Source organism: Ctenocephalides felis, unplaced genomic scaffold (genome assembly GCF_003426905.1).
Source record: "Ctenocephalides felis isolate EL2017-DRISC unplaced genomic scaffold, ASM342690v1 CF-g0.4_SCAFFOLD_01886, whole genome shotgun sequence".
In the NCBI taxonomy this organism is placed as follows: Eukaryota; Metazoa; Arthropoda; class Insecta; order Siphonaptera; family Pulicidae; genus Ctenocephalides; species Ctenocephalides felis.
Genome location: NW_020538040.1, coordinates 105,512,919 through 105,528,474, shown reverse-complemented (window position 1 = coordinate 105,528,474; position 15,556 = coordinate 105,512,919). Strand labels below are relative to the sequence as shown.

Below are 15,556 nucleotides of genomic sequence, written 5' to 3'. Positions count from 1 at the left end.
CACTTACATGTTGATTGACACTAACGTGCGTTGAACATTGCATTTTTGTTTCTTTAAAAGTTATAGTGAAGATTGTTGCAATAATTACTTTAAATTTCTAGAAATTTAAACTATCAAACATTATCTCGACGTAGCGGTAAAAACTAGAAAGTTTCTAATTTTATATAATTTATTTGAAATATTCATTTTTTAATTGTATTTACTTGTTGTGATCTATTTCTGTTAATTGTCAGATGAATGTTTATACTTAACGGCGATGATGACTATTTCTTGTGAAATATTTTTTGTCTACGGTTTTTGTTCTTCGAAATTTGCCCAAAAAATAATTATTACGAGAATTCTTAATCGCTTGTAACTTTAGATACCTGGCATTTCATAACTAGGTAGATCTGCGTATGTTAGGATAGGTGGATATTCATCCAAGGAAGTTGTGCATTAAATATATTCCTTATTTTTGTGCTTATGTATATGTAATTCATGTACATAACACCTATTTTTTTACAGGGAGAGCTGTTGAACTTATTTTCCTGTAATGCAGTTACCAAAACGTTCAGTTCAAAAACTAGGTAAGTTTTTATATTTTTTCACATATGTGTAGCTCGTCATATCGTGTACTACAATTAAATTTATTTTATTTTCTTCTTTATATTAGTGTTAAAACCGGTCGCTACGATTACCTTTAAGCGAAATTAGTTAGGAAATATTAGTAATTATTAGATCAATCTATTTTATTTTATTAATATGCGGTATAATTTGTTTATGTCGAATCCTTGTCTGTATATTCAGCGAGTTAGATTTAAAAATTAATTACGCACAGTAACTAAATATTTTTACCCTAAATTTACATTACAAAACGAAAGAACGATTAAAATTCTTTAAATATTAAGGATATGAATGTGTTTATTTATTTATTTATAAACAAGTCATAATCGATAATAATAAATGTTTAAACTTCAAACTCATTCACATCATTTGATTCTGAAAATTATGCGTATCTGTTTCTTTTTCTGAATCTGAAATATTTTTATTATGGCGATGCAAATCTCGAGAATAGGACACACACAGGAACTGTGAGGATAAGAGTTGTCATAATAAACTGAGAACACATATTTTAGATAATTTTTATGATGTAAATCCGAAAATTTTTGATACCGAAGAAAAGTATTATGCTGAACCTACTATATATGATCAACGAAGTAATATTGTTAGCTGTACGATCTGCTGACTGAAAATAAATTTTGTTTTATCATTATTTATATTAAGCTTGGCTATGGACCGTGGTAAGAACGTAGATTAGCAAGTGTTGGTTCCGGGCCACATTGATCAGCTGGATATCAAGCAGTCGTTCTATCAGATTATAGGTTTCAAATATGATATCAAGTAACTTTCGAAACGTTGCTGCAATATATCTGCATTGAGTGAAATGTCTAATGACGGTTTAATGACTTATTTTTAATCTTGAAGGGGATTAACTAAATAATAGCTACATTATTCAACCAATGCAAAATATAAATTTAAAGCAATGTATATAATGTTGATCTGGTATTTTGTCAAGGAGTTAGAAAGTTATATATTTAACTTGGTCCTGGTAATTTTGCTTTTTTCAGTTTAATTTACTGTTTTATTTGCTATTTACTATTTTTATTGTTTACGCCTTTGCCAAGATAAAGGTTCAGTTGGTCCTTTTTAACTTAAAATTAACAATACATCTTATAAAGAATTATATTAAGGTATACATCTTTTTCCCTCTACTTTTAAACATCGTATAGAATATATCCCATTTCGGTATGAAATAGCAATGGGATTTCTATTACACTATTTTTCCCTGATCGGCCCTCGCGGACCTAACTTTAAAACGTTTGAGAAGAAATACTTTACATTAATTATGTATCATTTTGCTTCAGTTTCCGAGCCAAGAATAATCGTAGTCATATGATTTATGGATTTACGCTACTTTAATGTTTAACATTTATTTTAATCGTAACGAATCTGCATGACAATGCTTCTCAGTTCATGGTTACACGTTTACTGCCAATAGAAATATATTCATCAGACTCGTATTCATTTATACATTTATGCATATTATTTTACATATATGTAAATCAGTAGGCATCAATAAGTTCCATCTTAAAATTGTTTGTGCTACGTCTGATTCGAAATCCATTCGTGTCGTTTTCAAAATAGTCGACATCTAGTAGCGATATTAGTGACATTACTACATACATATTAATATTTTACATTAGTAACAATACATTATTATATTAGAAATAATACAAGTAATAGGTACCCAGATTGATGTTGGCTAATTGTGTAAACAATTATATAATAAAATTATAAATTATATATTAGAATATGGTATGAAGGAACTGCGTTCGAAATGCTATAAAGAAAATTTTCAGAATAGAAATGGATAAACAAACTGTCCGCATTTATTAGACGGAAGATGCACGTGTTGCTTTGCTTTGCTGCAGAGCTCAGAATGGGCAAAGGTTTTTTGACGTCATCGTTCGACCATCGAAAGTCGAACGCGATCTTTTCCGCGAACGCAATATTCGATATGTGTTGTGTACTACTATAAAGCGAGTCCGCGAAGCAAGAGATCGAGCGCGGAACGGTGCTTTTCTAAACGTCCCTAGTGCGTCTGGCGCGTACGTCGACCTCGGTTGAGCGTTCCACGATGCATTTTGTAAACAAGAAGGCAGAGCGGCCATACGTTTTCTAGCGTGTTGTGTATGTAATGTACTCTGTATGTTTTGTATCGCTCGAGGTCTGTGTGCGTGCATTTAACGCTGCACACACCGCGCGCGGCTGGATAGACACTGATGACTATTTTGACGGGAAGGTCGGTCACGTGGCAAACCTTTCTCGCTCGCTCACAAACGGCCGCGCTCTAGCCGGCACTCTCTGTGCGTTCAAGGGCGAGAGGCGAGCGAGATGTGCGGTGCCAGACTTTCCAGTAGCCGGGCTCTCGGTTTGCACTGCTATGACTGCGTTGCGCACGACGCAGCGTGTTCCGGTATGCGGTCGCCCGATTTGAAAAATCGCTCGTAACTCGGCTTCTCATCGGGGTACGTACATGCGGAAAATGCATCCAACAAGTCGAAGATTTCATTATTCGATTATTTTAGAAATCATGCACGCAGACCTCGCGGTTCCTGAGATATGACGGCTTAGACTGATGCGTGTTTGCGAACGATCCGAGACAGTGGGGGGAAATACGCGCAGCTCGAAAACAGCGTACCGTGGCTCGCCGCACAGGCCGGGCCGAATGAGTATTCAGACACGTTTAGTCAGTTCGACGGAGAAGGTCGGTCGGTGTATGTCGTATGTGTTAAGTTAGCGCGCGAGGACGATAGCGATTTTTATTATTTCGTCGAGGTGCTATCGTGACGGTTACGAATATCGCGATGAAGGCACGAGTGCGAACGATGTCATTGCGCGAGAGAGCTAAAGTATCGAAACGTGATCAGTGATTGTAAAATTAGTGTGAAAACAGTGATATGTGAATTACTGTAGTTTTTGTTGTTGAACATAAACAAATGTGTGTGTATTCTGTGTAAAGTACCGGTCAGCTCCGTGCCCCAAGGTCAGAATGTTAGAGATGGAGTTGGTGCCTCCTCATCTGAAATCTGTGTTGCAAACGTATCAGCACAGCGCGACGAGGAGTCTACAAGGACCTGGTCTGTCGTTGATCGTGCCAAAGAAAGAGCTGGCGTCGCCGACTTCCGAATGCAAAGAGGAACCTGTCGTCCTGTTTCCTGCGCCCGTCCAGCAACAGCCGATTCTATCGGCACCGGACACTGGCCGTGGCGTTCGTTCCGAAACGATTTTAGAAGGCGAATCGATCTCTTGCTTCAGCGTGGGCGGCGAGAAACGTCTGTGTTTACCTCAGATTCTTACGAGAGTTTTGACAGATTTCAGTTTGGATCAGATAAATCGGATATGTGATGAACTACAGATTTACTGCTCTAGGTGTACACCTGAGCAGTTGAGCGAGTTGAAAGTGACCGGCCTTTTACCAAAAAACGCGCCTTCGTGTGGCCTAATAACGAAAACTGACGCCGAACGACTTTGCAGCGCTTTGCTTCACCGGACGGCGGTCAGGGCGCCTTCAAGTCGTTCTCTTGAGAATATGTTTTCGTTCCGCGTTTATCACGAATGTTTTGGAAAAGCCCGGGGTATCTGCAGACCGGAACTCTATACCACCAAGGAAGCGGGTTGTATAGAATGCACGGAATGTCGTTGTTTATTTTCACCGCAGAGGTTTGTGTGTCACGCACACAGGGACTTGGAAAACCGTACATGTCATTGGGGATTTGATTCTAACAATTGGCGGGCGTATTTGCTGGTGGCCGAAGATCAGGAGGATCGAGAGAAATTGGAAAAATTACTCGACTTTTTGCAGGAGCAGTACGAAACGCCATCGTCGGATGTCAACAATGCAGCAGTTGTCAACGGACACAAACGCAAACAGGTAGGATTTGATAACGCGCTCGCAGTATCAAGCGTACAGCGCGCATCAAAATAAAATAACACACGTGTTTGGCGTTATCAAGGTTTCGTATTTGTGTGGTGGTCTGTTGTCTGTTGTCTGTTGTCCGTGTTCGTAGTTCGTACGTTGCCTTTATCTCTCCTCTCCGAAACCGCGACGTAGTAGTGTATGTACATGTACATGTACTATTAGCCGATGAAGCGCAGTGACACCGCAGCTCTCGGACAGTTTCTCCAAATAATATCATAACTTTCGGCCATGAACACTACACTTCTACACTACACAGATGAAAATAGCAAATCTTACACAATAACGTTGGAAGTCTATCAATGTACTGTTACATATTTTGTAACCGATAATTGCTATTTGTCTACAGACGATATTAGGATTAAAAAACATTAACCTTATTAAGAGAACCATTTGATCGGATGTTTAAGCTTGCAGTAAATATCATAGATTGACTTTTTATACCAAACACAACACTATTAAATGGAAATATAAAAATAATGAAGCATTATATCGATAATGACATTTGCTGCTTTACCACATTTAGTTCTAGTAAATAAATATCTTTGTCGGTACATATAATCATATGTACCGACATTTGTGTTTGGTGTTTTTGGTTTTGAACGTATTAATCTCTGTGTATTATACGGATCATGTGGTCGTACCTATTTTTGGTCCACTTCTTATAAATAAGTTTAGTGACATGTGAACTCGTCAAAAGGTCGGGCTTTTAATAAATACATAACATTAATTCATATTCACATTCATCATCATAGGCTGAAACAATGCATGTTTTCGATTCATCATTAAGAATAGCCTATTTATTTTTGTTTAAGCTGTTTCATATGAAATATTACATGGAATGAAGCAGATGTTGTGATATATGCACTAACGCACACAATTGGTGTTTTGTTTTAAGATCTTGATACCATTTGATAATCATCTTTTTATTATTGCTATTTATTAATGCCATTATTTCTTATATAATAGATTGTAATTGGATATGCATATACATTTCTCTCGACTTTTATTTGGTTGTTCGTATACACTTTTTCAATAAATATACATGATTCATATGGTTCTCTGGCAATATAAGCCTACATCAACTTTTAGGACAATCAGCTTAAAGGGAGAAAGGGGGTGGGGTTGGCAAAAAATCACGAAATATTACTAAGGTATCAAAAGTAGGTGGTGTTTGCTGGGTAAGGGGGGGTGGTTATAAATATCACCACGTATCATCAGAGCGAAGGGGTCCAAAAAGCCATCGGCTAAATAAATGCGTATGTGTAAATTCTTGAATATATAACACGACATAATTTTAATACTAGATAGTTTGTCAGAAATCGTTTTACGTCTTTACACATTTTGCTAATTTTCATATTTTTTAATCATTTGAATAAATTATTGTTTTTTGCGACAATATATTGCGCGAGCGCGACAGCATAGGTTGCGCGAATATACAATGTTATCTATGTCTCGTTTTGCAAAAGCCTTGAAATTTCTAAACTGTTTCGATTTGTAGCCAAGATGTGTATTATATATATGTATCACGTATGATATAATTATTAATATAAAAGCATTTTTTTAAATTTTTATCCGCTTTATTACGTCTCTATCTGAGCTTCTATATAGGGGAAGTACGGTTATCGACTGCCAATAAAATATTGTTTTAATTAAGTAGAACTATAATGACATATTTACTAGTGAAAAATGTAACCTACTACAAAAACTATTTTGTCCATATCGTACTGACAAAGTGGCATAAAGGATAAGGACATGCTGAGATGCTATTTTTTAAGAAAGGAGTCAACAAGTCATACATTCTAACTAATCTTCGCCGGGCTCAGAACGGAAAAAGAGGGTTTTGCAACAAATACTAAACTTTTCTTTTTACTAGTGGTTCGTTAATTCTGTTTTTTTGCAATTAGAAGTAGGAAGTAGAAGACAGTCCAATCACCTTTCATAGGTTTTAATTTATTTTCTTGTCCTTGTAATGCTTGCGAAATACGTTTGAACTGATTACTGCTACAAGACTGTGACAATGACGCTCTACATCTGACCGATTTTAAAAAAAAGCCACTGTCATTTTGTCCATATTTTCTCTATTTGTTAGTACAACTTCTGTCTAGTGCATTTATTTACACATTTAGTTATTCACATGATTGTTATGTGAAATAGTATAATAAAAAAAATTAAATCAGATTAGCATATTAGTTTACCAAGTTTTGTATGTGAATAAAATAGCAGTAAAGTAAACCATGTCATAGTGGTCACTTGCAATTTGGAGTTTTTCAGCAATTAATTTACCCATGAACGCTTACACATATACTGTTATAAATATTTTAACCAGACCCTACAATCACTACAAGTAATGATTTTTCCTAATGTTCAAGTATTCATTATGAGACGAGAAACCTCTGGTGCAAATATCGCGTTTTGATTGCAATGGTTTCACGTATAATCCGGCTTGCTAGACTGGTTTATTACAAGTAGACAGATTTGCTTTGGGAGAGTATGCTCGTCATCCATGACTTGTACAAACGATCCTGTGTGGTTATCTTCATTGTTTTCATACGAAAAATTCGATATATCGGTTGTTTATTTCTACCAATTTGTTTGGCTTCTATCTAATTGATATCCTATAACATTATATCTATAAACGTCCTTGTTCGCATTCGAGTAGGAAAGAAATTGTTGATTGCAGTGATTTTAGTGGTTTTGAATTATGTTACATGTAATGCTCAATTTGGTCGGACATTACATTGTCAGTTTCAAGTAAATAAAAGTAATACATACATATTTTTTACGATGCTATAAATTTTGCATATTTTTTTTTTTATTAATCTTGAAAATACAAACGCTATTATCTGAAGATCACGAAAATAATCTTATAAGTCTTCTTTTAATATTTAGTGTGTGTATGGTGTGTGTATAATACAGTATTTTTATTATTGGAGGCCAAGAGCACCCACGTGTCGAGCGGTAAATTAAACTTTTTCTTCTATACACTGAAAAATAACAAGTCTCCGTAGGTTTAGGAGAAAATTGTTATGAAATTATGCATTTATGCTTCCCAGGCTGGTCTTTTGTTTGGGTATGTCGGATTCAGTACCGCCTGAATATAATGCCGACTAAAACCCCTTCTTCGCCCTTGCCCCTGGTCCCCACGGAAACCGCCCATAGACATTATTTCGTGGGGGGAGGATCTAGAATGTTATAATTCTCATACTAAAATTATACTTATCTCAAATGAGTCGCATTCGCTGTGTGTGCGTTCAATTCTTATCCATGGGAACATGTGCTGATTTGTTTTTGGCAGAGAAGACAGGTACAACTTTTTCAAAGACACGGGGCAAAAAGTGCCAAAACTGATAATTTATTTTTGAGAGAACGAGAGAACATTCTACTTGTATTGACGAAATAAACTTTGGAAAGGCAGGTCCAGCCGTTTTCAGAGTTCCAATGAAGAAAATATTTGGCTCTGATAATTTAAAAAAAAAAAAAATGTATAAAATCAAATTACCCAATTCTTCGAAAGGCACAATGCATCTTTAATTGGGGATAAGTGGATAAGTATTGATTTGCATTTGCGTATTTTTATAGTAGTTAGGGTACATGGTCAACGCAAAACAATGTTTCCTGGTTGTAGCAGATTGTGAATTTGTAAATCTATGAATATCTCTCATACTGGGGAAATTTGTCGGCTATACATCTACTACTCGCGTACTTTTCATGGAATGAGTGTATAATATAAAGTGCGGCGTTATGGAAGTGACTCGGTGATCTCAACATTATACGCCGAGCTTAACCGGTTTTTTATTCACTCTTCAGTTGAATCGTTTTGTTTAAATATATGTACGAACGCAGTCAGATAAAGTTTTACTTTACTGCACATGAGTATTTAAATTTACGGTAATTTTGTTTGGCCAGCGAAGGGCGCAGATGATTATAAAACCCGATATTTAGAGTAGGGTGCCACGAAAGTTAGCAATCCAGTTTCTCATTTCTATCATTGTAAGAATATAAGGATACTAATAATTTTGCCTAATAACGAACATTAGGTTTTATAGGCAATGATTAATTTATAAACAAATAAATTATGTTTGTTTTTAGGTAGATAGTCAGTAAATGATTAAGTGCAGTTTTTCGGAATTACAGGGCCAGAAATGCGCATAATAATGTATTTAAAGATTGAAGTTTTTGAAATAATATTTGCTCTTATTTATTATTCCGTACTAATATATGTATATGAATTTTATACTAAAATATACTTGATTACAAATTTTAAAATAACAAAAAAAATCTATCAAGAATTTCAATTTTTATGCTGTGATATTAAGTGTATCGAACAATTTTTATCATCGTTGTTTAAATTCGTTGCATAATGCACTGTTTTATATAAAAAAAACTCGTACTTCCGCTACATTTTCAAAATAGATAAAAGTAGCTTCATTATTTCTCTATATATTTTCTTGGATTTAAAGGTTAATCTAGTTTATCTAGTAAGGTCTTTTTACATACACCACTAGTTCCTTTCATATTCGCTGAATAATTAACTGATTTTTAAATGGCTCTGAGCCCAAGCACTTCTCTATCCGCACTTCTAGGTGCTGTTGTAAACCGCGAATCGTAATATTCCTCGGCAACCGTAAAATACTTGAATGAAAATATGGATATTTCGCGATTTATTATAATTTACATAGCCTGGTAATAACGCAAAGAGGAGTTGAGACTTTCAGAGATGTTGCCTCTTCGAAACGTAGAACTGTGGCGGATATACTAGAGAAGCTAAATGATTTCTCGAACCGGATTTCTCTAACAAGGAGAATCTCAGGTTTACTCTTCTGCGATTTTGATGAAACTTTGCATGGTGATTCATAGTCTATAGTAAAATAGAACACCCTAAAATATTATAGGCCTATGAGAAATTATTTGAAGTTAATTTTATAATACATACGCGTATAGTCGCCGGGCTTGCTCCTACTTTTTGCATTCGGATTCATAGATAAGAAAGTTAAAAATGATCAGTTTTAAATTCCATCAGCTTATAATGTATTTTTAATTATTTTAAACTTATTTTTATGTTTGAATAGTTAAATATTGCAAAAATACTCAATTATTGACTCATTTCATATATTTTGCGAACAAAAGTTGATATATTTGAGAAATATCTAAGTACATATATTATAGATTTTGTAAAAAAAATAATTCTGATATTTGCTCACCTTCAATAATTTTACGCTATTAATTGTATATAAATACTAATTAAAAACAATTATTTTAGTATTTCAAGCAAACTAGCTTGTACACACATAAAATTTAGTTTTGATCATAAATCGCTGAGTTCCCGTAGAATATAAGATATAGAAATATGAAGTATGTAAATAATTATATGAAACATCTAACGGGGTCATGGCCAATATTTAATATAAAAAAAATCCAAATTTTGATCGGATGTACGAATATCCCTGAATTTTAGGACTATTTACGGTTATATTCTCTTCTCTTATCTTACTACTTGCCTATTAAATTAGTTTGTTTTCGTCAAATTCTCTATAGAATTATTGAAGGTTGCATAATAAAAATGGAAGAATGTGTAGAAATGTTTACATTCTTACTTTCATTCTTGTTTAATTTTTCGTTACTATACTAAAGATTCTTCAAGTGTATACGCGCACAGCAAACTACAACATTTATCGTAAAGCTTTCTGTGAATTTGGAGATTATTATTATTCCATATATTTTCATAGCTAATATAATCTACATTTGCTACATTTTTCATTACATTGTTATTGAATTTAATACTGGTTCCAACAGCAGATAATGTCGTGCGTGTGAGTTGTGTTATCGCAAAAAAAACGAATTCTAAAGACGCAGAATTTATTACATACGGTTCAAAGCAAAATGTGCATCGCATGACATCATGTTATTCGTTTTGTCGACCAGAACTAGGCAGATAGATTCAAATACGGGCCAAATATGTTAAATTCCGACTTATAATGATAAAAATTGACTTTACATTTTCTACACATGTTAACGCATGTACCAAAGGATACACAAACGCTATATGAAACTTATATATGTAAGATACAAATATGTACAATACTTTTAGATAAAAATGCACAATATTATTCATAGCTATTATAATAATAATCTTGAAACATGTAAAAATGAACTTTTCGATTAATTTAATATTATTGAGAATTCTATCGACAAATAAATAACGAAACAAGTACATAGAGCATCATTCATACCTTAGGGCCATGATTTAAAAGTTTTGCAAGCCCGCACAGAAATGTAAAGTAAATCTTGCACTTATGATTATATAAAATCATAAAATCATATTACAAAATATATGATAATTTGATGTGCTTATGTCTCATTATCATTTTTAAATGTCGAATGTTATTTTTTGCAATATTTTTTATTGTACCTCCGGGAGCGCTGGAATTGCCTTCCCAAAAATTAACCGATTTTTCATTTAAATCGGCCGCTCTGTTTTCTCAAATTGAATTGCTATTTTTTGCACTTCTTATTGTATCTTCGAAACGACTGGATGTGCCTTTGCTGAAAACTTGTTACCACATTTCCCAATTCTAGGAATCGAACGTTTCTTGAATTATTCAAATCGGTTGACTCGTGCTCTCGAAATCGTCGATGACATATTGCATCGGCACATACACATGCGCACACACTTTGCGCATTTTTTTGCGATTACTATAATTTATCCTAGGGGAAGTTAATAAATACCATTTATTACTTAGTTTTGAGAATTTTTTTATTTATTGAATTACTATAAATCAACATTTGTGTGGTGTTGTTTATTATTACATATTTAACTTGTTCGGAGCAAGGAGGGACATTTCTTACATTTTTCGTATACAAGCTTTGATATAAAATGCTCGGATTAGTATCAATAAGGGGCCGTCCATTAATCACGTGAGGCTTGAGGGTGGTGAGGGGTTTGACAAAAAATCACGAAATATTACATTGGGGAGGGAATTTAAAAAAATTCAAAATTTTACGATATTTTCTTGGTATACTGAAAAAACACGTGATGTTTGGTGGGTGAGGGGAGATAATTTTAAGTATCACCGCGTATCACTAATGGGGAGGGTGGGTCTAAAAATTATTCGATCGATCACGTGATTAATCAACGGCTTCTGACCAATAACATTGATACCTGTGAATCATCTGTTTTAATTTTTTGTCTGTTCGGTTTTTCTGTTCCCGGACCGTCGGCTGTCGAGCACTGCTCCAGCGCGTTCGCTCGTTTGATATTTGCTTCGTGATCTCATATTCTGATGGCAGTTCAGCGGGGTTATCTAGCTGCGATAAATTATTCACCATATATGATCTTATTCGTATCAAAATATATTTCATCTTAAATTAGAGTTATTATACACTGACTACAAAAGCGTAAAATTCAACTTTCTTCATTGCGAATTCTAATTGGAAATTTTGCAATTAATTCCCGTACTAGCTTTATTTTCTCATTGTATACAAATTCTTATTTGTATCAAAATAGGTTTTGTCACGTTATCCTAAATTTAGATAATAAGGCTTAAATTGCTATAATTATTACTTTGCAGATAAAAGTTACATTTTAATTATCACGGAATAATTTTTATTTCAATTAAATGAATATAAAATTATTTTTAGAATATTTACATCAGTTTCACCAATCAATCAGGTTGATGCGCTAGAACAATCAATGTTTTTATTATTCGTGTATAACTATGCTTCTGGATGTTGTGAATTCTTGATAAATTAACACATGTGTTATACTGCGTTATTTAAAAATTCTTCCACACGTTATATAAAAATATTCTAAATAAAGTAATCTCGTATAATGTTGTGAAAGCAACTACTTGCCACTCCTTCTGGAATCTTGACAAATGCACTGCGTGAGCGGATTATAATAATAGAAGTTGTGAGTAATAATAGAAAACTATTGAGACATATTATTGAGCACCCTTTATGCCTTATTATATTTACCATTAGGTAGAAACATTAGTTAATCGCGATTTGATGGGAATTAACTAATTGCATTAGTGACACTGATAGTCATTATATATACTTTTAGCGTATTATACCTTGTTACTGTACTTAAAGATTACTGGCTAACATTAAAGAACTAACGTTGTATTTTTTATAATTCAAAACTATGTACAATTTTCCTTTCCCATTTTGATTCATTTTTTTGCATTTTCTTTTCCAAACTTTTGCTCTATACTTCCCGGTCTTGTGCTTTGGCTTTCAGTTTGCTGTTTGTCTTCTCGTGTGAGTCATCAACCATCTGCATTCTTCTTTCTCCCATTCCTTTAGTCCTTCTATTTTATCTTCAACAACGTCATGTGGCACTCTTTTTGTAGAATGGATCTGATCTAGTTTCTTTTCCTCAAGACTTCTTGATTTGATATCTTTACCATCTTCATTTGTCTCCAGCACGACATTTTAAATCTTCCCAAATAGTTTTTGTTATATATCTATATATAAAATTATCTATCGTGTAAACTAACCTAAACTTAGAACACTTAAAAAATTAAAGTCTTTTAATTTGATTTAGTAATGTGTACCCACTGCCGTGCCTAATTTAATTATATTTAAATAATGAATATCAAAATCAATCAGAACGTAGTTAATGATCTGATTATTATATTTACAAGAAGTAAAAAAGGTTCTGAAATCAAATGTCTCGTTGCGTGGAACCTGCTATCGAACAGTAGTGATACATGTTTTACTTGAAAATAAAGATCAAAAATATATTTCCAAAGGAAAATAGCCTTTCTGGAGACATCTAAAAGAAAAAAATATAAAGAAAAGCAAAGAAACAATAATAATCTCAACAATTTATAGAATGCCAAATTCTGATTGGTGTTCAATTTATAGGGTGTATCGCATAAGATACTTGCTTCTTCTGGAAGCAAGTTGAAAAGTTCGAAAATGTTAATAAAATCCTTAGCTTCTTTAACACTTTTAACTCCTGAATTCTTAAAAAAATCTGTAGATTGTCGCTTGTTCTTCAAGACCTATTGAAAATGATGAGGAAGCAAATGTATCATCGTACAAATTCTATTAGCTTCAACCATATGTGTGCCATTTATTTGCTGATCGCTTTTTTAGCTCATTTTCTTATAATTTTTCTGCAAAAAAATAGATTCAGGAACTATGTTTGAACAAGATCCTTTTCAAGAATGTCGCTTTTATTAAAATGGAGTAGCCCACTGGGGCGATCTCCATGTCATATATATAGAACTCCAGTACTGGAGTTCTAATAATCAGCACGATATCTTATAGAAATTCATTTTCTGCTTTCTATTTAATTATTGTAAAAAAATGTCGCTTAGGTTACCCAAAACTACTGACAAATGATAACTAAAATAAAAATTTATTGCGCAAGACGTCACTGTATATATATATATATATATATATATATATATATATATATATATATATATATATATACGTCATTTATTCCTCTGTTTGATTTGCTGATAGTCGCCGAGGGTAAATTAAAAGTCCAATTATGAATATATGAATATAGTTTATGGGGGTGTTTTGGTGTTTCCGTACAAAGTGGTTTGCGGTGTTACCGGATCGCGCCGATCGAATGATAAATAGTTATTTCATACTTTATTCCGAACATTGCTTTCCACTCTCTTTGAAAACGAAGTAAAACGTTGTTTTTCATTCTTGAATAATAATTTAATCTAGATCGGAATTATTTGATTTTTACATCCATCGTATTATGTTACTATTTTTAGGCTGATTATTTATGAAATATTCATTATTTTTTCGTCGTTGCGTTCATTGGAACCCCATTGGGCAATTTCACGATGAATTGTATTAAAAGTCTCGGTGTCGTTTTCTTTTAACCTTTGACTACATTGTCTGACGAGTTTGATAAATAACTTGGTATTGTTTATATTTATACACATTGTTTTATAATATACTATGAATAATCAAAACATGTTGATTTTCTAGATTACTTGGAATTTTCTTTATCACTACATCTATTTGTCACTGGATAATTTTTCTCCTAAACTAGTCTGTCTTTTCTTGTTGCAGCCTTTGAATTACTTTTTACTTATATATATTTCTGTTTTGAACCTGAACTGAATTTTAACATTTGTCTATATACATTATTCAGTTTCCTTCAAATTTTTTTTAATTTTATAATTTTTTGCATTAGTCTCGTCTGCTTCTTCGGCATTTGTTTTTTTTGCGATCAAAATGCTTTAGGAAAATACCAATCATTCCGCCGCCGTTTAAAATTTCAATCGCGACAAGAATGTTGATGATATTTTTTGTCTCATAAATTGATCAGTTGACATACCAAAAGAACGGTAAATTATTTACATATTTTGCATTTGGAAGATCTCAGTATTTTCTTTTTTAGTTTTTTGGAAAATTGTCAATCAATAAATGTATCAGGTTTTTTATAGATGGCACATGGTTTGTTTATTATAAATGAGTTGTTACAACATCATTTGCAGGTTTTCCCTCGAGATGGTTGGTTTTTAATCTTTTCAAATTGCGCACCTGTTATATTTTTTTCAATTTAGGAACCTCTGAAAAACAACGTATGTACGTCACTCATGTTTTCTGCTTGCAAAAACTCAGATTACTTATATATAATATCACATTCGTAGTTAATTTTAGGACTTTGCTGACTTATCGTAATGATATAATACTGTGGAAAGAACTGAATGTGAAGTGCTGGTCGAGCACTTTTTTAATTCAGTGCTCTTTGACTTTATTGAGACAGAACGGGATTCTATAAAGACGAAGCTACCAAAACTACTATTTTAATTTGCAGAAATTTAGAGACGTGAAGTTTATATTTTTTACTTTCCTGCATTTGTTATGAGTTGACTTAATTATCTATCCTTTCCTTTTGCTCAATTGTTTACTAAAAATATTCGTTTTACCAAATTCTGAATGAAAAACCTACTCATTGTAACGATAAACTTTTTTTAATCATAATCTTTACAAGTATTAATTAAAAATAGAAGTCGAATATCAAAATTTATTCAAATAATTTTAAACATAACT

The 15,556-nt window shown here is 33.2% G+C and overlaps 1 protein-coding gene across 1 annotated transcript in view; it reads left to right on the top strand.

Annotated features, from left to right (window-relative positions):
* The first annotated feature begins 2,997 nt into the window (after nucleotides 1-2,997).
* Nucleotides 2,998-15,556, top strand: part of LOC113377054 (ski oncogene) — a 228,562-nt gene continuing 216,003 nt past the window's right edge. The window contains exon 1 of the mRNA XM_026617232.1: nucleotides 2,998-4,474. Coding sequence (XP_026473017.1) covers nucleotides 3,593-4,474 — 882 coding nt within the window. The 5' untranslated portion in view covers nucleotides 2,998-3,592. The remainder of the gene's footprint in view (nucleotides 4,475-15,556) is intronic.